This window comes from Somniosus microcephalus, chromosome 17 (assembly GCF_052327205.1).
Source record: "Somniosus microcephalus isolate GS21.2 chromosome 17, FLI_Smic_1.0, whole genome shotgun sequence".
Taxonomy (NCBI): domain Eukaryota; kingdom Metazoa; phylum Chordata; class Chondrichthyes; order Squaliformes; family Somniosidae; genus Somniosus; species Somniosus microcephalus.
Window position 1 is genome coordinate 88,394,630 of NC_141003.1, and position 24,452 is coordinate 88,419,081.

The window sequence follows — 24,452 nt, forward strand, 5'->3', positions numbered from 1 at the left end:
GTTGCGCAGGCAATCCAGCCATACTGTGAGTAAACCCCCAATTACATTTTCTCGGGGCCTCAATGCATGCCTGCTGCATTGGGGCATTCTAGTCATCGTGAGCGCGATGCAGACCTCAGACCTCCAGACTCGATAGTACGTCATCAGATTATCAAACTGTGTACCTCCATCACTTTTCTCTCATTGCAACCGATTTCAAGTCAAGGTATTAAATGTAGTTATATTCTATTTAAACTTCTTAAAATATGAAGTACAAAAGCATTTTTCTTCTTTTTGGATTGTCAATAAAACAAACTGCTGTAACCTGTAATTCATTACTCATTTGAATTTGTTGAACATAGGCAGTTAAAATAGCCTAACAGATGTTTAGGAAACTGCAGCATGCTCAAGTCTTAATGTCAAGGATCTCTTGTAGCAGAATCTGGTGTGGATTGATGTTTACTAATGGTTATAATTAATGATCTCGGGGTTCTTGCTGGACTGGAAACAGCAAAGTAATGGAAGCATTCAGCTATCGGCGCATGCTTTAATCAGATTTCTGTCCCCTATGCAGCAGAATAAATGTTAATGTTGGGAAAACCAGTTTTCAGCACTTGCTGACAGTCTCATCCTCTCTCATATGAGACTGAAAGCATTCAACAACATAATGAGATTGTTGGCAAAAGTTGAGAACCGATGATGTTCTTTAGTGCTAACAATAACTCTTCCAATCTGTTCTGAATAGCTGTGAAGATCAAAATATTTAAATAGCGCTAAAAGATAGAGGTGCCAGCTCTGATTGGACCATAATCTGAGAGGTTTAGATCGATAGATTTTTGGGCTCTCGGGGAATCGAGGGACATGGGGATCGGGCAGAAAAGTGGAGTTGAGGTCGATGATCAGCCATGATCTTATTGAATGGCGGAGCAGGCTCGAGGGGCCGAATGGCCGACTCCTGCTCTAATTCTTATGTTCTTACCTTCTTATGTTTCATTACATGACCTCCTGCTTTTAACCGCCCTGCCCCCGACGCTCCAGTCATTGGTTGTCTGACAAGTCAATCCTTGTGACAATTGGTGAATGATGGGAGCTACAATACCCACAATCCTCTGCACTCCAGAAACCGCTCTATCCATTGCGTGGCTCTACTGGAGCGAGCACATGTCAAGGCCGCATTGCTTCCTGGGCACGTTGTGGCCCCGCTGTTTGTTGTGAGTCTGGTTGGAGTGAAATGGGAGAAGGAAATGCCCCTATGATTTTTCTCCTGGGTTGCTCGCAGGTATGTCCGGGATATTAATCTTTAATTCCGGGAGGCTCCAGGCACAATTAAGCTAAATGAGAACCCACAATTATTTATACAGTTCATACGCAGCATGCTTATGGACATCATTAGCAGTTCCAGAAAGTAGTATATGTTACCATGATCACAAAATACCATCAAGCTATTATGAACATACGAAAATGATGGACAAGACCATCCGGTCTATCAAGCCTGCCCCACATAATCGTGATGTGTGATAGACGCCCCCTACCCAGCAGTGGCCGTGGAATCACCTCGGAGTGGGGGGGGGAAATAGATTAAAACCCAAGGCCAAATTAGGGAAAAAATATCTGGAAAATTCTTCTTTAGGCGGTCGAAAACTAGTGCAGGAGACCACATTGACCATGCTAATCTTACCAATAGTATTGATTAACAGTAAAATACCTTTATAGCATGTATGCATGGAGTGTGGACTGCAGATTGCTAACTACTAACGTTAATGTTTAAAGTAGCACATCACCCGCGTAGTATTGCAACGCACAAATATTTGAAAGTTTGACTGGAATATGAAACAGTTGATGCTAAAATGTAATTTTGCAGTCTGTTAAGAGTGATGAATGGCAATCATTGTATGCAGTGCAACCATTTTATTAATAATGTGGCTGTACTCATTATCAACATTTGGGGCGCGATCTTGCCAACCCTGGGGAGGCGGGTATGGAGGCGGGACTGCCGGGAAAATGGCAGAATTTGGGGGCGGGTGCCCAACCCGCTTCCATGCCATCTTGCCAGGAGGCGGGTAGCCGTCCTGCGCCGGGTCCCGTCTCCTTGGAGGCGGGAAGGGGATTAGTGCCACGTAACTGCCTATTAACGGGTAGTTAACAGGCAGATAAGAGGATTATCCCCATTTTGCCCTCACAAGTGCGGGCTTCCCGAAGACTGCGAACCCCGCCAGGGTCACCAAGGCGAGCAGTGGGTCTGCGGGGGTCTGCGGGGTGCAAAAGTGCGCTGTGAAGGTAAGTGATGGGTGCAAGTTTGGAGAGGTGAGTATGTGAGGTAAGTGGAAAGTGTTAGAAAAAGTTTACTTACCTTTGTTTCTTCCTGCAGGCTTCAAGAGTTGGGGATACGGAGAGTCTCGCACCTCACCGGCAGAGATGACAGATGGCTGCTGCATTCTCCAATGCAACAACCATCTAATTTCTGCAAAAGAAAGTGGTTTGATGAGTCTTGAATTCAAGAACTCATCAAACTACAGAGAATGTCAGTGTTTGACAGCTTCACAGAGCTGTCAAACGATGACAATTCATCTGTCAAAAATTTTTGACAGATGAAACGTCATACGTTGATGTTCTCTGTAACCGGCTTCCCCTTAATTGGCCTGCTAAGCCCGCTGGGTGGGTTTAACAAGGTCAATCAAGGGAAAATAGCGTGTTCCAGTTCTGACGAAGGGTCATCGACCTGAAACGTTAACTGTTTCTCTCTCTACAGATGCTGCCCTGATCTGCTGAGTATTTCCAGCATTTTCTGTTTTTATTTCAGATTTCCAGCATCTGTAGTATTTTGCTTTTGTATTTGTGTGAAAATAGCGTGGGGTTGGCCAGAAGTTGATGGAGGCGGTGCATGCGGCTGATAAAAGTGGAAAAGTGCTTTATTCACTATCACTGATATGCCTCAAAATATCCAGCACTATCAAAGATGCACATCATTATTGAACATCATTGTTACGATGCTGGGCGCTGGTGCTGTTAATGTTCTTTAGATAGCAGCACCACTGGAAAGAGCTCGGTTCCAGCGTTTATCTTCCAGTTACATGATTGGAAGAACAAAAAAGATGGTCAAGATGGCGACCGAGACGGTCCGATGCTAGCGCGCTCTCCCTGCTTCGGGCGGCCCGCTCTCGCCGCTCGCTCCCGCAACCGGAGCGAGGTGTTCGGCGAGTCGGGTGGAGGCAGCGCAGCACATCGAGCAGCAGCAGCAGCCACGTCGACCCGCTAGAGCTCGTTGGCTGGCAGCTCCTCAGCGGGAAGGCATTCCGACTGGGAGGAGGGGAGCCGAGCATGGCGGCCAGAGGCCAGACCGGAAGCGGGAGAAGCAGGCCCCGGGCCATCGGGCCGTGGAGCCGGCGACGGCGAGGTGGAGGCCGTGGCGACCGGAGGATGTGTTTGGCGAGTCGGGCGGAGGAGCACAGCGCATCGAGCAGCAGCAGCAGCCATGACGACTCGCAGTCCGACTGGGAGGAGGGGAGCTGAGAATGGTGGCCAGAGGGTGAGCGGGAAAAGCAGGCCACCACACGTGGAGCCGAGCCGGCAACAGTGAGGAGGAGGCCGCGGTGACGAGGAGACGGAGCGGCTGAGGGACATCGTGCTCCCACTGCCACTGGATGCCAAAGAATTGACTTTCTGAACACGGCGCTGTAAAAATAGCTGACGTGTCCCGATGGGGAGTAAGCATTCCATTGTACTAGTTACATATGGCAAATAAAATTGAATTGAATTGAAAGAACCTCTAAAGAATAAGTCTAATTTTTGATGCCTTTTGCTTATTTTGCTAGTTTATTTATTTGCTCAATTGCTTTAGTTCATTTTGTGGATGAACATGTGTGCTTAGCAAGGTGAGGGACGTCAGAACTGCGTGAAGGAGCAGCACCATAAACCGAGGTAGACGCAACTGTCACAACAGCTGTCGATGATGGAATTATTCCTTCAAGAATTAAGCTGGCTTCTGGTACTCTGAGGGTAACAGTGTGATTTTAACACCACATAAATGTGATTCTTGATAATTCCATAACTAATGCATGAATTTCAAGTAAGTCAGGAGCTCCTGCCCATCGAGAAACACTGATAGACTCCTCGCATTTGTCATTTGCATGTGCCACGGGAATCTCCAGCAGCTTGCCTTTAGAATGTCATGAATTCTAATACACCAAGGGAGGATTGTGATCTCAAAGTAGCTGCATGACTTTGTATGATTCCTCCACCAAATCCCTAAAAGGGCTCATTAATGATTTGCTAGGTAAATTTTCAGGGGTAAAAAAAGAAAGACTTGCATTTCTATAGCGCCTTTCACGACCACCGGACGTCCCAAAGCGCTTCACAGCCAATGAAGCACTTTTTGAAGTGTAGTCACTGTTGTAATGTAGGAAACGCGGCAGCTAATTTGCGCACAGCAAGCTCCCACAAACAGCAATGTGAAAATGACCAGATCATCTGTTTTAGTGATGTTGGTTGAGAGATAAATATTGGCCCCAGGACACTGGGGATAACTCCCCTGCTCTTCTTTGAATAGTGCCGTGGGATCTTTTACGTCCACCTGAGAGAGCAGATGGGGCCTCAGTTTAACATCTCATCTGAAAGACGGCACCTCCGACAGTGTGGCACTCCCTCAGTACCGCCCCTCCGACAGTGCTGCACTCCCTCAGTACTGCCCCTCCGACAGTGCGGCACTCCCTCAGTACTGCCCCTCCGACAGTGCAACACTCCCTCAGTACTGCCCCTCCGACAGTGCAGCGCTCCCTCAGTACTGCCCCTCCGACAGTGCAGCACTCCCTCAGTACTGCCCCTCCGACAGTGCGGCACTCCCTCAGTACTGCTCCACTGACAGTGCAGCACTCCCACAGCACTGGGAGTGTCAGCCTAGTTTTTGTGCTCAGGTCCCTGGAGTGGGACTTGAACCCACAACCTTCTGACTCAGAGGCGAGGGTGCTGCCCACTGAGCCACGGCTGACGCGTTAGCTGCTTTATCTGCTAGTATAAAGTACTGGCATATCTCCTGTGGCATTACTCATGGGCAGTCCTGGGTCTGGAACTTGTTTCTAATGTTTGGCTAAGAAGGCCACTGCTCAAGTACTCCTTGTGGGAATCTAAGTAATTGTAGCTGCTTTAAAACCGCTCATGTCAATTAAATTTTAGTAAATGGCTTGTACATTTCAGGCTCCAGGTCAATAACTAACTGGGCGTTATGTGAAGTCTGGAGTATGACTGACTTGCATTAAATGCAATAAATTTACATATCTACGCATGAATCTCTGGTGAAGGTGTCCATGGTGAGTTAGCAGAGAATCACTGATACCTCCACCCCTCCAGTTTCATCTACCGACCTGTTCCAGTGACCCCCTGCAGCTCACTGTCAAAGCCCCGATTCCTACTCCTGCACCGCCTGACCTCGCCACTGCCCTGGTTCTCTGACCTCCCTCTCCCATCATTGTTCCCTAGTTCTGCTCCCTGGCGCCAGCTACCCCTCAGGTACACAGCTGTTACTCGGGAATGGGATGAAAGGATAATCCTGATGTCAGGAGCACAATCATAGAATCATAGAATGGTTACAGCACAGAAGGAGGCCATTCGGCCCGTCGAGCCCGTGCCGGCTCTCTGCAAGAGCACTTCAGCTAGTCCCACTCCCCCGCCCTTTCCCCGTAGCCCTGCAAACCTTTTTCCTTCAGGTACTTATCCAACTCCCTTTTGAAAGCCACGATTGAATCTGCCTCCACCACCGTTTCAGGCAGTGCATTCCAGATCCTAACCACTCGCTGAGTAAAAAAGTTTTTCCTCATGTCGCCTTTGGTTCTTCTGCCAATCACCTTCAATCTGTGTCCTCTGGTTCTCGACCCTTTCACCAATGGGAACAGTTTCTCTCTATCTACTCTGTCCAGACCCCTCATGATTTTGAACACCTCTATCAAATCTCCTCTCAATCTTCTCTGCTCCGAGGAGAACAACTCCAGCTTCTCCAGTCTATCCACGTAACTGAAGTCTCTCACCCCTGGAACCATTCCTGTAAATCTTTTCTGCACCCTCTCTAAGGTCTTCACATCCTTCCTAAAGTGCGGTGCCCAGAATTGGACACAATACTCCAGCTGAGGCCGGACCAGCGTTTTATAAAGGTTCATCATAACTTCCTTGCTTTTGTACTCTATGGGGTCGATTTTAACTCGGGTGCGGGCAATTGCCAGTTTCCCCGAATTTCGTGATTCCCACACGGATCTAAATGGATGTGTGAGATTGATGCAATTTTAACTCAATTGGCCAATTGATTTCCAACGTCTGGGAAGCCTTTGCAAATGGGTTTTTCATGACTGCAAGTCCCCTCCGATGACGTCATCATTGCTGCTGCATTTAAGGTCCACAGCAAGCCTTGCTTCCTCTGCAGGCTTCCAAGCTTTCCCCTTATGATGGCACAGGAGCCTGCAGGAACAATGGCCAGCGGGAGGGCAAGAGCTGCGCCTAAATTTGATGAGGCATCACTACAGGCATTGTTGGATGGGGCTAGGGCCCACAGGGAGGTCCTGTTCCCTTCTTCAGGGAGGAAGAGGCCTCCCAGTCAGACCAAGGCTGTGTGGCTATAGGTGGCAGGTCAAGTCAACTCCTTGGGGCTCACACGGCGCACCTGGATGCAGTGCAGGAAAAGATTCCATGACCTTCATCGCACTGGAAAAGTAAGTATGACGTTTCCATCACCCTCAATCTGATCCCCATTGCCTTTCCTCACCAGCACTCCGCTTTAGCAATCTCTTCCTCCACATCCCACTTGACACTCACATCCATGCACCCTTAGCCATTCCCTCTCTCTCTAAGCTCACATTCACCTAACTATTCGACCATGCAGCCCTCACACTCCCTATCACTGTGATGTTTTGAACACAACTGACAACACACAGGGAGGACCCTTGGTCTTGCAACCTCACTCCATCTTTGTCTCCCTCTAAGTATCTATGCTATGCAATCTCTGCACTCACTCCTTCCTTCTCACTCAACCTCCACTTGTCTCCCTCATTGCAGGAGAAGACCGCTCACAACAGGAGAGAACGAGCCAGGACAGGAGGAGGGCCGCCCTCATTAGCCCAGCTCACCCCCTGGGAGGAAGTCGTCTTGGAGATTGTCGGGGCTGATACAGATGCGGAAGTTCGGGGAGGACAGACAGGAGCATCCCCGCAAGCTGGTGACAGAATAGATTTCCATCTCTCTCATTGACATTGCATGAGTCGCTGATAATGATTCTGAAGCTACATTATATGGACTTATGATCACCTGCAAAATGCAATGTGCATGTAACCTTGGCATCACATCTCTAACTTTTTCCTTGACTCCCCCACAGGACCATCGAGAGCCCCCGTCCCCACTGTGCAGGAGGAAGAGCCTGAGATTCTAGACTCCTCAAAGGAATCTGCAACCTCTGAGGGCGCAGCGTCATCAGCAATAAGCGCACCCAGCACCAGCGCAGACACTCACACCTCGGGGGGACCTTTGGGACATAGAGTAGTGTTGTCACCTGGTGTATCACAGCTCACAAGTGAGCATCAGCAGATTGTGGAGACAGGGACAGCAGTGGAGAGTCCTCGTTGGAAGGCGCAGGACTCTGCCAGCTCGGCTCAGCTGCATGTCGACCCTCTGCCTCAGGGTCCATCCATAAGATCAGAGGTGATGGAACTCCATGCACAGATGCAGGAGTCTCTGGCAGGTTTTGTCTCCAGGGTCGCTGCGAGTGTGGAGCGAATGGAGGAGTCCATAGCGAACATGAGCAGATCCTTTGTGGAGTCAGTGGCGCATGAACGCATCAAGACGGAAAGAATGGCTACCTACGTGGAAATGATTGCTGCCTCCGTGGTAAGGCTGGCTACGGTAGAGGAGAGGAGGGCTACGGCCATGGAGGAGGTTAGTCACCAGGGTATGGAAAACATGGTGAGTGTTCAGAATAGAATGACATCTCTTGAGGAGCGATGGGCATCTATTGAACAGAGAAACCAGACCTTCATGGAAGTCCTTCTGAGTAGGACTGCCATTGCAGATACAGGTCCCCATGGCTCCCCTGATGTGCAGCAAGGTGCTCTCCAGCCACTTGCAGGCACGGAGGGGAAGCTGACCCATGAGAGGGAGGTTGGTGGCAGACCTCAAGGAAGTGGGGGCTCCTCTCCAAGCGCTCACACTTCCATGCCACTGCAGAGCCCTCGGTCAGAGCCCCGCCGGAGTCCACACCCAAGTGAGATAGACGTCTCAACCCCTGTACCGCCGTAGGAGCAGCCCACCCCAGAGGACGCCCGTCAAAGGTGTCGAGACAGGAGCAGCAGGAAAGTGAGCAAGGGGCCTCCACATCTGCTGAAGCCACAGGGGAACTACTACGTAGGAGCACGCGCAAGAGGAAAATAAAGCACAAGTAGTCACCAGGGTAGTCACTTGGGTGAAATGTTGTGTATATTGTAAAAATGCCATCAGTTGGTTCTTGTCCATAAAAATTCTGATGGCAACTGTTGCAGTTCTGGCGTGTGTCATTTAGCGAATGGGGCTTTCACATTGAGGGCTTAGGATTACTTGCAGTTGTCAGGATGCTGGTCAAGTAGCTAGGAATCCGCAGGGTTTGGCCATTGTCGATGCTCAGGTAAGAAGCTGCGAGGCAAAAGAGTTTGATTTACTAGGCTAAGCAAATCTGGCCAGGATGAGTGCGTTCCTTGCATCCCGGGCAGCAATGTTCTTGTGTAATGCTGCTGCTGGTTGATGGGCCTCTGCAGGATGCTCGTTTTCACCCTCCTCCTCCTCATCATCATCATCAACATCTGAGTAGGGTATGTGAGGAGCCACTTGGTCCTCAGGAATCTGCAAGCCATGACGCTGTGCCATGTTGTGGAGTGCACAGCAAACCACGACGATTCTGGAGACCCTGGCTGCTGAGTACTGTAGGGCTCCACCTGATCTATCCAGGCATCTGAAGTGCATCTTCAGCAAGCCGATGGTTTGCTCAATTATGGATCTGGTGGAAATGTGGCTGGAGTTGTAGCGCTCCTCAGCTTCGTTGGCTGGCCTCAACGGCGTCATTAGCCAAGTCCTCAGGGGATAGCCCTTGTCTCTAAGTAGCCATCCTTGAAGTTGGTCTGGTGGCCTGAATAGCGGAGGCACACTAGACTGGTGCAGTATGAAGGAGTCATGGCAACTGCCAGGGTACTTGGCACAAACATGCAAAATCTTCTTGTGGTCACACACCAGCTGAATGTTAAGGGAGTGGAAGCCCTTGTGGTTGACAAAAATACCTGGATTGCGATGGGGTGCCCTAAGGGTCACATGTGTGCAGTCAATGACGCCCTGCACCCTTGGAAAGTCTGCCAGATGAGCTAATCCAACTGCTCGCGCTGTCACATTTGCGCGATCCCTGGTGAAATGGATGTGATTGTGCACGACAGCAAAGAGGGCATCGGTTACCTGCGTGATGCAAGTGTGTGCGGCCGACTGGGAGATGCCACTGATGTCTGCTGATGATCCCTGGAATGAGCCTGAGGCAAAAAAGTTGAGTGCGGTGGTGACTTTGATGGCCACTGGTAAGGAGTGTCCACCTGGTCCTCTGGGCAGCAGGTCTTGATGTATCATTGCGCAGATGCCTGTCGCGAAAGTCTGAGCTGCCTTTGGCACTGCTGCTCAGACATGTTGAGGTAGCTGACCCTGTGTCTGTAGACCCTGTTTGGGGGGTATCTCCTGTGCTGACGTGCTTCCATGCGCTGGCCCCTTCTGGCCTGTGCTGCCTCAGGTGGGTGAGCAGCAGCCTGGCACTCCTGCTGCTGCTGCTGTTGCTGGTGCTGCTGTTGTTCCTGGTTCTGCTGTTGCTGCGCCTGGTGCTCGCGCTCCTCTAATGCCAAGAAGGGAAGGAGAAAAATGGCTCCCATGCTTCTGGCATATGCCTCCGCTGAGGAAGCGCTGAGTGAAGGTGGTGAGAGGGGTTTCCCAGGAGTTCACATTGGAGATGTGTGTGAGGCTCCAACCTTCCACAGGTGTGGTTAAACCTGGTAAAAGTTGCCCCAGGCCTGAAACAACAAAGTCCTGCCACCTGCAAATGATGGCTGATCAAATCTCCTCTTTAATGGTTGACCTGCAGCTGATAGTCAGCAAGCCAATAGTGCTCCCGCCAGGTTTCACAGGCGTGATCCCCACCAGGTGTGTTTTACGTGGGAAAAGGGTTAAAAATTCAAGGGCCTGTTACTGTAAAATGGCATTATAAAGGCCAATTATTGCTGATTAAGGGCCTTAAAGACCAGTCCCGCCTGTTGGAGGCGGGACTGATTCGGGACCATCAGACACGCCTGGGTTAAAATGGCTCGGGGTCGGGAACCAGGCGGGGGGGTCCCGCCTGCCAGTTTTAGCGATTTTAACCCCCCGCACTCCTCAAAGCCCGCCTCACGACTCAGTTAAAATCGACCCCTATGCCTGTAGTTATGAAGCCCAGGATCCTGAATGCTTTTTAAACTGCTTTCTCCACCTGCCCTGCTACCTTCAACGATTTGTGCACATATACCCCCAGGTCTCTCTGTTCATGCACCCACTTTAGAATTGTACCCTTTTGTTTATATTGCCTCTCCTTGTTCTTCCTACCAAATGTATCACTTCACACTTTTCTACGTTAAATTTAATCTGCCACCTGCCCGCCCATTTCACCAGCCTGTCTATGTCTTCTTGAAGTCTGTCACTCTCCTCCTCACTGTTCACTACACTTCCAAGTTTTGTGTCATCTGCAAATTTTGGAAATTGTACACCCAAGTCCAAGTCATTGATATATATCAAGAAAAGTAATGGTCCTAGTACCGACATCTGGGGAACACCATGGTATACCTTCCTCCAGTCCAAAAACAACCATTCACCACTACAAAGGCAGAGAGGAGATGGGATGGTCTGACTGATGGGGGTAGAGGACAATGGATGCAGTCAGCCTTCATTGTGGCTGAGCCACACCCTTCCCCTTTCCATAGCACTTTACCCCAGACACTCACTCTTCCTCCTCCCTTCATTTCTGTCTTCTCCCCTCTCCTCCCTGTCCCACTCTTTTTTTTCTTTCACCATCCTCTCTTTTCCCTCACCCTCCCTCTTCAGGTTTCCTTACTCTCTATCCCCTTCCCCTCTGCTCTCCCTTACCCTTCACCTCACCAATTAGTGGTAAGTCAAATTAATCATGTCATTTTCAACATCCTCTGCAAGTCTGATTTAAGTTCTTTAATCTTTAATTTTTTTTTACATTAAACTGCATCTGCCACCTAACTGCCCATCCTGCTAGCTGATGTTCAATCTTTCTTTCTCAATTTGCCATAACCTTTACTTTGGCGCCATCAGAACATTTCAATGTTGGTCGTTCACTTCTGGGGTCCAGATCATTTTATGTAGATAGTAAATACCAGCAGTACCAGCAGAGATCCCTGCAGCTTTGTATTATGCATGGTGTATTTTAAAGGTCTTTACCATGCTTTTGTTGGGATTACAAACTAAAACTCCTGCTTACTGTCGTTTATTTGTAGTTATCCCAAAAATATGAAACGTTGATGTATATATTAATCAACAATTAAGGCTAAGGCCTGAAATAACTATGCAGATGTACAAGACCTTAGAGGAACAAATCTTGGGATCATGGGAAGAGATTAAATGAAAAGTAATAGTGAGTTAAAGAGAAGGATTATGTGAAAAATAGTAGTGAAAAAAACAAGAGAAGAAAAATGAATATTATAAAACTATTTTGAACCAGGATATGAAAAAAGGAAAATGGAAAGTAAAAATTAATAGTGGCTGAAATGGGAGGTCAAAGTATTCTAAAGGCTAAGAAGAATTGTTTTAAAAGGTATAAATAAAGATATGTATGATAATCTATATATAGTGAGCAGTAGGAGTCATTATAAAGTCAATTGAGGATAATGAGTATTAGAAGGTGTAATAGGAAGTAGAAAGCCAGCCAGTAGCTATCAGTCAGAGGGATTAAAATATATATATGTATTTAACTATGTAAGGAGCAGATGGACTATCAACAACCAGATATACCCTAAGGGATAAGTTATTATGCTACAATAATGAAAAAGACAAAACATTAATTGAAATCTTAACAAATGAAGATTGAACAAATTCCAAATCTAGCCAAATTGACTTGGGAATGTAATATATGTAGACCCATGTACAGCAAAGTGATTGGGCAAGCTCTACCCCACTGCTTATACATGAGTGAAGTGATGCCACCTTAGATGTTGCAAATTGTGATGATATTATAAAAATATTGTTGTCTTGCTAGCACGTTATGTCATGATGATGCTCCAATGACTACATTTTCTAGACTCTTTCTGTCCGCATCACAGCAACAGCCTGATGTGCAGTGAAAGGTTAAGACAGAAGCTGTGCATATATATTAACGTTCGGAACCCAAGATAAAGGACCCAGGCCCATAGTGCAGCATATCACCAAGGCTGAAAGGATTAGGAAGATTTGGTAGATCAAGAAAAAAAGATCTGGGACCTGCCAAGTTTTTTTTTTGATTTTGGGTTTTATGATGATCAATCAGAAGCCTTTCTTATTCCCACTTGAAGTCAATTGTTAATATTTAATAATCACTATTTATAAAATGTATTAATAAAATCTATCTACTGATTAAAAAGTTAGATGTACTTTGTCAGGTTTTTATGTGATTTCCTATTGCGCATATATTGGCAATGGTTTTTTAATAAATTTTCACAGAACTAGGTCATACACGTAACAGGACTGCACTACAAAAGCATAGACATACTTAAAATTCAGGCATTCATCTGGGGTTACACAATATCTGACCAGTCGGGATCGTTGTGCAGATAAAGTTTGTCTGCATAACCAACTCCATATTGAATAACACGACTAACTTAACACTTGAGAGAGGCAGTATCACTTTTCTGTCTACATTTAAGATTTCATAACCAGAAAATTTAATGCCAGCATAAAATATTGAAGGAAAACAAATATTGATACTTTTTGCACTTTACAGTGTGAATGCTGTATTTAAAACTATCAACAAATCATTTAGGAGGCTGCAATATATGGATTAATAGATACTCTTCATCTTTGCTGGCGTAGCTTATTTTGTTATTCCCTTTGAAGGTTCTGCATAGTCTTGTGCTGAATTTCCTTGCGGAATTTTTAGATGTAAAATTGTCTCCACTTGCAACCCCCCCCCCCCCCCTCTACTATTTGAATAATTAAATTTTCTGTAAATTCATGATTAGAACAAATCTACACATATTTCTCTGCAGTAACCCTGCATAAATAAAATATAATAGATAAACAGTCGTCAGTGACAAGATATCGCTTCGATTCAATTCTGTCTAAAATTACTGGTAGCTATTTTCTTTGAAAGAAAGACTTGCATTTCTCCAGCACCTTTCACCACCTCAGGACATCCCAAAGTGCTTTACAGCCAATGAAGTACTTTTTGAAGTGTAGTCACTGTTGTAATGTAGGAAACGTGGCAGCCAATTTGCGCACAGCAAGCTCCCACAAACAGCAATTTGATAATGACCAGATAATCTGTTTTAGTGATGTTGATTGTGGGATAAATATTGGCCTGGATACCAGGGATAACTCCCCTGCTCCTCTTCAAAATAGTGCCATGGGATCTTTTACATCCACCTGAGAGAGCAGACGGGGCCACGGTTTAACGTCTCATCTGAAAGATGGCACCTCTGACAGTGCAGCGCTCCCTCAGCACAGCACTGGGAGTATCAGCCTAGATTTTTGTGCTCAAGTCTCTGGAGTGGGACTTGAACCCACAACCTTTTGACTCAGAGGTGAGAGAGAGCATGTTACCCACTGAGCCACTAGCTGCCACATTGAGGGGGATTTTTTCCCCCAAGGTATGAAATGTAGACTACAAAGGTTGAAAAGAGTAGCAGAGATGACAAGGTACATCGAGAAGCAGTGGTGCCACCAAGCCTGGGTATTAAAAAGCTGTAGATTGTAGCAGGAAGAATAGGCTCAGGGAGATAAGGAGCTTCACAATTTTGCAGAAAGGAATGAGTAGGAGCTGGTTGCGCTCAGTCTTGATTTCATCACAGTGAAGATTCAGGAATCAGGAAGAGCATGTCGGATGGTATATTTGGGCACTTTGAGGAACTAAATAGCAAAATAGAGAAGCCAATTCTGGTACTATCAATAAAATAAAGAATGATAAGTGAAGTGTAACAGAGGAAAAGATGCTGTTGTTTATAATAAATAGGGTCGTATATTTGGGAACAACATAAATTGTGGTCTTTTATTGTTATGTGGTGCACTTGCTGAACATAGTTGAAGTGGCATAGTATAGATTTAACAGGCAACAAAGGTGGTGGTGATGGCAGTGACAGCAGTATTTAAAGGTACATCTTACACTGGATCTACACACGATATATTGTAAGCAATACTGGCATTTTTGTTTGATGCAGTAAAACACATAATAGGCTTGCCAGCAAAGTTGAAGCCCATGGAATAAAAGAGACAGTGGCAGCATGGATACGGAATTGGCTAAGTGACAGGAAACAGAGAGTAGTGGTGAACGGTTGTTTTTCGGACTGGAGGAAGGTATACAGTGGTGTTCCCCAGGGGTCGGTACTAGGACCACTGCTTTTCTTGATATATATTAATGACTTGGACTTGGGTGTACAGGGCACAATTTCAAAATTTGCAGATGACACAAAACTTGGAAGTATAGTGAACAGTGAGGAGGATAGTGATAGACTTCAAGAAGACATAGACAGGCTGGTGGAATGGGCGGACACGTGGCAGATGAAATTTAAATTAATACATTTTGGTAGGAAGAACGAGGAGAGGCAATATAAACTAAAGGGTACAATCCTAAAGGGGGTGCATGAAGAGAGAGACCTGGGGGTATATGTGCACAAATCGTTGAAGGTGGCAGGGCAGGTTTAGAAAGCAGTTAAAAAAAGCGTACAGGATCCTGGGCTTCATAAATAGAGGCACAGAGTACAAAAGCAAGGAAGTTATGATGAACATTTATAAAACACTGGTTCGGCCTCAACTGGAGTATTGTGTCCAATTCTGAGCACCGCACTTTAGGAAGGATGTGAAGGCCTCAGAGAGGGTGAAGAAAAGATTTACAAGAATGGTTCCAGGGATGAGGGACTTCAGTTACGTGGATAGACTAGAGAACCTGGGGTTGTTCTCCTTAGAGCAGAGAAGGTTGAGAGGAGATTTGATCGAGGTGTTCAAAATCATGAGGGGTCTAGACAGAGTAGCTGGAGAGAAACTGTTCCCATTGGCGGAAGGGTCGAGAACCAGAGGACACAGATTTAAGGTGATTGGCAGAAGAACCAAAGGCGACATGAGGAAAAACCTTTTTACGCAGCGAGTGGTTAGGATCTGGAATGCACTGCCTGAAAGGGTGGTGGAGGCAGATTCAATCGTGGCTTTCAAAAGGGAATTGGATAAGTACCTGAAGGAAAAAAGTTTGCAGGGCTACAGGGAAAGGGCGGGGGAGTGGGACTTGCTGAAGTGCTCTTGCAGAGAGCCGGCACGGGCTCGACGGGCTGAATGGCCTCCTTCTGTGCTGTAACCATTCTATTAAAACAGGAAAAGAAGAACAGAGGAGGCTGAGGGGAGATTTAATTGAGGTGTTTAAAATTATGAGGGGCCTAGATAGAGTGGATAGGAAGGACCTGTTTCCCTTAGCAGAGAGGTCAATAACCAGGGGGCATAGATTTAAAGTAATCGGGAGAAGGGTTAGAGGGGAGTTGAGGAGAATTTTTTTCACCCAGAGGGTGGTGGGGTCTGGAACTCACTGCCTGAAAGGGTGGTAGAGGCAGAAACCCTCATCACATTTAAAAAGTGCTTAGATACGCACTTGAAGTGCCGTAACCCACAGGGCTACGGACCAAGAGCTGGAAAGTGGGATTAGGCTGGAGAGCTCTTTTTCCGCCGGCACAGATACAATGGGCCGAATGGCCTCCTCCTGTGCCGTAAATTTCTATGATTTAGTATGAGCTACATTCAACAAGGATTTTATATTCGAAATAGAAAGTGGAATAAAGCAAGAAGCAGTTGAAGATAAAAATGTGGATTGCTTTCTGAGGGAACTGTCGCTACGAATCTGTTTACAATTTAGCTCCATACTTAATAATCAGGATCAGTAATCACGAGTGAAGTAAACTTTTAATGTGCCTCACACAAGAGAAGGGCATTTCCCACAGAGACTGTGGTTGTCCCTTTAATTCTCACCAATTCTGCCATCAACTGAATTCAAGATGATAAAAGACTACTTGGAAATGTCGTGGGAAGATCGAGTTATGTATAGCTGGCTTGACAAGTATTGACAACAGATTTCAAAATGTATTCAGTTTTGGATTGTGTCAGACTACATTAAGCTTTTAAATCCAGTAATTAAAAAAACGCTCCTCTTGTAGCGTCCCCGGACCCTTTGAAAAAAAAATGGCAGTAGATCTTGTAATAATAAGCAATTCTCTTAGTTTCTACTTGCCATTTGGAAAAACTCCAATCATTTGTGTTTTGAATTTCATGGTTCTTGTGCGTTCCCAGTTGGAAAGTGCTCGGACTCTCACTCTGGGAGCGTTAGGTGTTCCCGCCCACCCTGCTACCCAGCAGCTTATTGCAAGGTCACGTTTGTAATTCTAGCTCATGAGCCACAGTCGAAGAGACCACCGAGTTGAAGAGTAGGAGCAAGATTGAGATAGATCAAGAAGTGCGGATTATCTGACACCAAGACTGAATTTTACTAACTTGTAAGATAATGGGAAGAAGACTGAGAAAGTGACAGAGCTGCACAATTTGGAAGGAACAAGCTAGAATAAGAGACAGTGTGACAAACCTTCATTTCAACTTGGTGAGGATTTGACACGGTTGGAATCTTTGCTCCCATAATTGTGAATATCTCATGCGAATTATAAAACCTTTAACTCTGCCTTTTTTAAATAATTAATTTAAATGTTAAATGCTTTTCTGAAAATAATCCAACCAAGTGGATGCTCTCTCGGCACCCACTAGGCTTTACAACATCCGATTCATAATTACTTGAAGTCTCGGAATGCTGATTGCCATTTTCAAAATGCTGACATCATTAGTAGGGAAACCAAAGTTTCTGTAAATACCTAATATACATGTCCAGAAGCCACCCCAGGCTTTCAGTGCTTAATCTATCTTACTGTCACGTCGCAAATGGTGCTACATTACCTTTGCTAGCAGAAACTGGAAGAAATTGCCGGGATGGTGGGTGGCTATTACTGGTAGTGCCGGAAGATGAGGAGAAAGAATAATGTGCTTGACACTTTAAATGGTGAAAATGCAGGATCCATGATTGCCCACATGGGTAGTCAGGTTGTTGAAGAGATGACTGGGTGGTCATTGAATATATTTAAGGTGGAGGGAGACAGATTTTTGAACGATAAGGGAGTCGAGGGTTATGGGGAGCGGGCAGGGAAGTGGAGTTGAGGCCAAGATCAGATCAGCCATGATCTTATTGAATGGCGGAGCAGGCTCGAGGGGCCGAATGACCTCCTCCTGCTCCTACGTCTTATGTTCTTATGAAGTGCGTCCCTACAGGAAGGCAGGGATCACTGGAAAATGAACCTAGTCTATCCAGAATATGTACAGCAGTATTGGCAGAAGATTGAGGGCATGCAGAAAGGAAGAGAAAATAATAGAACAAAGAGGTGGAAAATATTGTGCAATGTTTTCGTTGAAAAACAGGTCAACTGTAGGTCTTTCCTGAACAATGAATTATTGCCTTTGGTGAAGTTTACACTTTAACTGTTCGAGCAAGGTGTGCAGCGCCTGCCTTAACACTGAGACTTCTGTCTTCACAACACTTTATCAAATTTCTGACATAACAATTGGAGTAATTTGTTCAACAGCAGAAAATCAATGAAGATTTTAGTTAAGAGATATGCTTTTAACCACTTAGGATTGGCTTTGATCTCTTATCTTTTAACAGAAAGGTCTCATAATCCAGGTTAAACCCAGACAGCAACAACATTATAACATTATATCATAGAGACAAGAAATTCTGACGTACAAAATATCATCATGAGGTAAGTTGCAAAGGAAGTGGCCACTGGACGTCGCTGGCAAGGCCAGCATTTATTGTCCACCCCTAATTACCCCTGAGAAGGTGGTGGTGAGCCGCCTTCTTGAGAACTGAGTGTCTCGCTGGGCCATTTTAGAGGGCAGTTAAGAGTCAACCACATTGCTGTGGGCCTGGAGTCACATGTAGGCCAGACCGGGTAAGGACGGCAGATTTCCTTCTCTAAAGGACATTAGTGAACCAGATGGGTTTTTACCACAATCTGATAGCTCCACGTTGAATCGATTGACTTACCTGGTTACCACATGGAGCAGGGGGAGGTATGCAGATACTCAGTGAATATCTCAGGGGATCTCATTGAAACTTATAAAATTCTGACAGGACTGGACAGACTAGATGCAGGAAGGATGTTCCCGATGGTCGGGGAGTCCAGAACCAGGGATCACAGCCTAAGGATAAGGGGTAGGCCTTTTAGGACAGAAATGAGGAGGAATTTCTTCACCCAGAGAGTGGTGAACCTGTGGAATTCTCTACCACAGAAGGCAGTAGAGGCCAATTCATTAAATATATTCAAGAAGGAGTTGGATATATTTCTTAAGGCTAAAGGGATCAAGGGGTATGGGGAGAAAGCAGGGACCGGGTACTGAACTTGGATGATCAGCCATGATCGCATTGAATGGCAGAGCAGGCTAGAGGGGCCGAATGGCCTACTCCTGCTCCTATCTTCTATGTTTCTATGTTTCTATTCCTGGTGCTGCCACTTGCTCCAGGACGCAGGGCAATAAGGAGAAACCCTCTCAAATGTTGGCGCAAAAACACGGCAGTGAACTCTACCGCTATACCAGTCATCCACCACAAATCTTCGGAGAGGCTGCGCAGAACCTTCATCTGGATTTGTTGCTCTGCTAACATCCTCTGTTTTATGGCCGAACCTATGAGATCATCATTCTCATATTCTGAAGCCAGAGGCTGGCATTTCTTAAGCCTCTGCTCATCTACATCAGGCTCCACTTCCACACCTTCATACTCTGGCTTCCTTCCCTCTCCATGTCTCACAATGCATCAATTCCTCATCTAATTAATAAACTTGCAGATTGGTCATATAATTGGCAAATGAAATTCAACACAGGTAAATGTAAGGTATTACATTTTGGTAAGAAAATAGGGAGGTCACTTATTACTTGGAAAATAAGAATCTAAATGGGGTAGAGGAGCAAAGGGATCTCGGAGTACAAATACACAAATCACTGAAAGTAGCGGCACAGGTTAACAGGGCCATAAATAAAGCAAACCAAGCACTAGGGTTTATTTCTAGAATTGAAGAATAATGAGGTTATGCTAAACTTGTATCGAACCTTGGTTAGACCACACTTGGAGAACTGCATACAGTTCTGGTCACCATATTATATAAAGGATAGAGAGGCACTGGAGAGGGTGTAGAGAAGATTTACAAGGATGATACCAGAAATGCGAGGGTATACATATCAGGAAAGGATGAACAGGCTGGGTCTCTTTTCTCTTGAAAAGAGAAGGCTGAGGGGTGACCTAATAGAGGTCTTTAAAATTATGAAAGGTTTTGATAGAGTGGATACATAGAGAATGTTTCCACTTGTGGGGAAGAGCAGAACTAGAGACCATCAATATAAGATAGTCACCAAGAAATCCAATAGGGAATTCAAGAGAAACTTCTTTACCCGAGAGTGGTGAGAATGTGGAAGTCGTTACCACAGGGAGTGGTTGAGGCGAATAGTATAGAGGCATTTAAGGGGTGGTTAGAGAAGTATATGAGGGAGAAGGGAATAGAGGGTTACGCTGATAGGGTTAGATGAGGAAAGACGGGAGGAGGCTCGAGTGGAGCTGGTTGGGCTGAATGGCCTGTTTCTGTGTGGTATATCCTGTGTAATCCTGTGTAATCCTAACTTATTTACGCCACAATGTCAAGCAATGACAAATTTTAAACTGGTGATATATAAAATATACTTACCCAGTGCCAAATGGTCTGAAAAACTGTGAAGCCTACACACCACTAAAATGTTTGCTTACCAAAATAAACAATAAAACAGAAAAATTAAGCTAATGTTTCCTGTAAGTTAACGGAATATTTAAAGCGGTCTATTTATGTGAAAGATGAAACAATGGCGGTTTGTATGAAAAAGAAAGACTTGTATTTCTGTAGCGCCTTTCACGACCACCAGACGTCCCAAAGTGCTTTACAGCCAATGAAGTACTTTTTGAAGTGGAGTCACTGTTGTAATGTAGGAAACGCGGCAGACAATTTGCGCACAGCAAGCTCCCACAAACAGCAATGTGATAATGACCAGATCATCTGTTTTAGTGATGTTGATTGAGGGATAAATATTGGCCCCAGGACACCGGGGAGAACTCCCCCTGCTCTTTTTCGAAATAGTGCTGTGGGATCTTTTACAGCCACCTGAGAGAGCAGATGGGGCCTTGGTTTAATGTCTCTTCTGAAAAACGGCACCTCTGACAGTGCAGCACTCCCTCAGTACTGCGCTGGAGTATCAGACTAGTAAATTTTATGCATTTTATTACAATTATGCTTGATTTGTATTCTAATTCCATTTATGGTATTTCAAATCATACTGAAGGTAAGCATGCAGGTGCAGCAGGCGGTTAAGAAGGCAAATGGTATGTTGGTCTTCGTAGCGAGAGGGTTCGAGTACAGGAACAAGGATGTCTTGCTGCAGTTGTACAGGGCCTTGGTGAGACCACACCTTGAGTATTGTGTGCAGTTTTGGTCGCCTTATCTGAGGAAGGATGTTCTTGCCATGGAGGGAGTGCAGCGAAGATTCACCAGACTGATACCTGGGATGGCAGGAATGACGTATGAGGAGAGATTGGGTCGATTGGGCTTTTACTCGCTGGAGTTTAGAAGAATGTGAGGGGATCTCATTGAAACTTATAAAATTCTAACAGGACTAGACAGACGAAGGATGTTCCCAATGGCCGGGGGAGTCCAGAACCAGGGGTCACAGTCTAAGGATAAGGGGTAAGCCATTTAGGACAGAGATTAGGAGGAATTTCTTCACCCAGAGAGTGGTGAACCTGTGGAATTCTCTACCACACAAGGCAGTTGAGGCCAATTCATTAAATATATTCAAGAAGGAGTTAGATATATTTCTTAAGGCTAAAGGGATCAAGGGATATGGGGAGAAAGCAGGGACAGGGTAGTGAATTTGGATGATCAGCCATGATCTCATTAAATGGCGGAACAGGCTCAAGGGGCCGAATGGCCTCCTCCTGCTCCTATCTTCTATGTTTCTATATGTTTCTCTTTGGATGCATATTTTACACTGGATTCTTAAATGGAGTAATCTTTCTATACATGTTATATTGCTGGGCATAGCATTTTAATGAGGATAACCTGTGCTGTTCAAAGGTGAAGACTACGGCCAGACTTTTCTCTAGGGAGGCGGGTTGGGTGCCTCCGAGGCGGGCGGGGAACCCGGGAGGCTGGGTTTCTCGCAAGCCCTGCTGACTTTAACGGCAGGGCCAGATTTGCATATGAGGCCTCTGATTCCTGCCCGCTGCCAGTCAGATTGAGAGGCTGGCTGTCTGCGGGCGGGTAGGCCGGCAGATGTGACGGATCAGTCCGGGGGCGGTGGTCGCATCGGGGGGGGGGGTGGTAGGGGGTGGGGGGCAGTCGGCTGGGGATTGGGGGAATCGAGAATCGGGGGGGCGGAAAGAGGATTGTGGCCGGCCCCTCAGCATCATCGGTGGGGTGGGGTGGGGTGGGGGGAGGCCTCATGGTGGGGATCGGAGGCCTGGGGAGTGTGATCGAAGGCCTCGTGGGGGGGTGTCCGATCGTGGGGAGTGGGCTAGGCAGGGACCTTGGATCCAGGAGGTGGGTAGAAAGCCACTTACCTCCTGGACGCAGCAGTCCCCGCCTCAGTTTAACTGCCGGGATTCACGAATTGTGTGAAAACCGTCCACAGGCTGTTAAATTCAAAATGGACGGAGAAAATAGAGGCTTCCAGCCTCATTACAATATTTAAATTCAGTTAACGCCCCCCTGGGAGCGAGTTGGCTGCCCGCCACCCCTCCCCACTCCTGTCTGCCTCAGGCAAAACTGGATGTGGGCGGGTTGGTGGCGGGATCAGGTTGAGATTCCCATTTTACACAATTTCACTGTCCCCATGCTCCAAGCCTATCCTACAGCTCCATACTGGTTGCCAGTTTCTGCACAGCTGAAGAATATGAAATATAGATGGAAAATAAATACCCTTTTCAACAAAAGTAGTAGAATTTCTTAAGAACGGGAGTGGTGTAAAACAGCTGCCGGTTCTCTATTAGCCTGTTTCGTGCTACTGGCAAAGACCAATTACGTCCCCCCTGTTCCTTTAGCTTCTTGTTTTATTGGTCCTTGGTGACTTTTTTTTTGTTGTGTGGGAATCCTGGCCGTACATTTACCTTTTAAAAAAACTAGCTGCTTCATCAATGACCTTCCCTCCGACATAAGGTCAGAAGTGGGGATGTTCGCTGATGAATGCATAGTGCTCAGTGCCACTCGCAACTCCTCAGATAATGAAGCAGTCCGTGCCCGCATGCAGCAAGACCTGGACAACATCCAGGCTTGGGCTGATAAGTGGCAGGTAACATGCGCGGCACACAAGTGCCGGGCAATGACCATCTCCAACAGGAGAAAGTCTAACCACCGCCCCTTGACATTCAATGGCAAGTGAAACACTTGCCCAAGGATGTTGGGAGCTCTAGCTCACTGATGACTGTAGTCTGAAATAAAATCTAAAAGAAAAGAAAGACTTGCATTTCTGTAGCGCCTTTCACGACCACCAGATGTCCCAAAGCGCTTTACAGCCAACGAAGTACTTTGTGAAGTGTAGTCACTGTTGTAATGTAGGAAACGTGGCAGCCAATCTGCGCACAGCAAGCTCCCAATGTGATAATGGCCAGCTAATCTGATTTTTCAGTGATGTTGATTGAGGGATAAATATTGGCCAGGGCACCAGGAATAACTCCCCTGCTCTTCTTTTAAAATAGTGCCAGTGGGATCTTTTACGTCCACCCGAGAGAGCAGACGGGGCCTCGGTTTAACATCTCATCCGAAAGACGGCACCTCCGACAGTGCGGCACTCCCTCAGTACTGCTCTGGAGTGTCAGCCTAGACTTTGTGCTCAAGTCTCTGGGGTGGGACTAGAGTATAAAAAGTAAAGAAATCCAAAAGGCATGATAATGATACACCCTGCTCTAACAACTTACGCCATTCGTAGTGACACAGATAAGGTTCTTACCACTGAAGTTAATTTTGATTAAGTATTCTTTGTATAACTTCTTTCCATCCAGTGGCGTAATGGCATCGCAGAGTCTAGTGGTATTTGGACACAGTAACCGCTGCATCTTGTGTAAAGCATGTGCCATTGAGTACACTGCATTGACCACAAACATAATCTTTGTCTCTTGCTCATAGTTGGAGCTGTTGATTGACAGCCGCCTGTCACACAACTTTTGACGCAATCGGCCGCTTTGTAGCGGGCACTGAAATTTCTGTTGCCAGAACGCTTTAAACCACGGGTTGCGCTTGTTGGTGTGAGGGTGGAGGCTGTGAAAGTACTTGTCAAATTCCTTGATGGGGTAGGAAGAAAGCTCTAAGGTTATCGCTCCATTGGCGACCTGCTCATTTCCCTTAGCTACAATTTCTTGGGCTCCCCATCCATCACTGGCAATCCAGGTGAAGCCAGAAACGTTCAACCGGCTGGCAGCAGCGAGGAGCTCTCTGGCATCGTCGCCTCGTGTAAAAAGCACGACAATCTTTGCGTTGGCTTTGTGGAGCAGCTCTTGTATGACGCCATCGTAGGACCTCTTTGTGGTGGACCGTCCGACCTTCTCCGACGTAGCAATGCAAATATTTCGAAGCCGCGCCTCGTGCTCAAAGGCCTCGATTCCAGTCTCTCCGTAATCACCTTCCGAGGCAATGGTTGACACATAAGTCCAATTAAAGAACTGCAAAATATCTGCCATAGCCTTAGCCTGATAAAAGTCGGGAGGAACCGTTCTCGCAAAGTAATCGTAGCGGCTTTTATCACTGAGTTTTGCACTTGTTGAAGCATAGCTGATCTGCGCAATCTGGAAGAGTCTAAGCAGATTTGCAACCTGTAGAACATGTTAAAATATATATATTAAATACAAATCGTGGGTTAGATGTTTATTTTAATGATTTTCAACAATCAAAAACAACTTGCATTTATACAGCATCATTACTGTTAAAAATGTCCCAAGGTGCTACACAAAGGCAGAAGAATAATGAATGCCAAGTCAAAGGAGGAAAGATTAGGAGTGGTGACCAACTCCTTGGCCAAGGAGGTTGGTTTTAAGGAGGGTCTTAAAGGAGGTGAGGGAATGGCAGAGGTGGAGGAGCTGAGGGAAGAACCTCCAGAGTCTGGGGCCGAGGCAGTTGTAG

General features: G+C 46.3%; 1 protein-coding gene across 1 annotated transcript in view; it reads right to left on the minus strand.

Moving 5' to 3' along the window:
- Positions 1-24,452, minus strand: part of LOC147105918 (metabotropic glutamate receptor 3-like) — a 189,926-nt gene that overhangs the window by 36,974 nt on the left and 128,500 nt on the right. Inside the window, exon 4 of the mRNA XM_086010837.1 lies at positions 23,287-24,145. Within this exon, the coding sequence (XP_085866963.1) occupies positions 23,287-24,145 (859 nt within the window). The remainder of the gene's footprint in view (positions 1-23,286; positions 24,146-24,452) is intronic.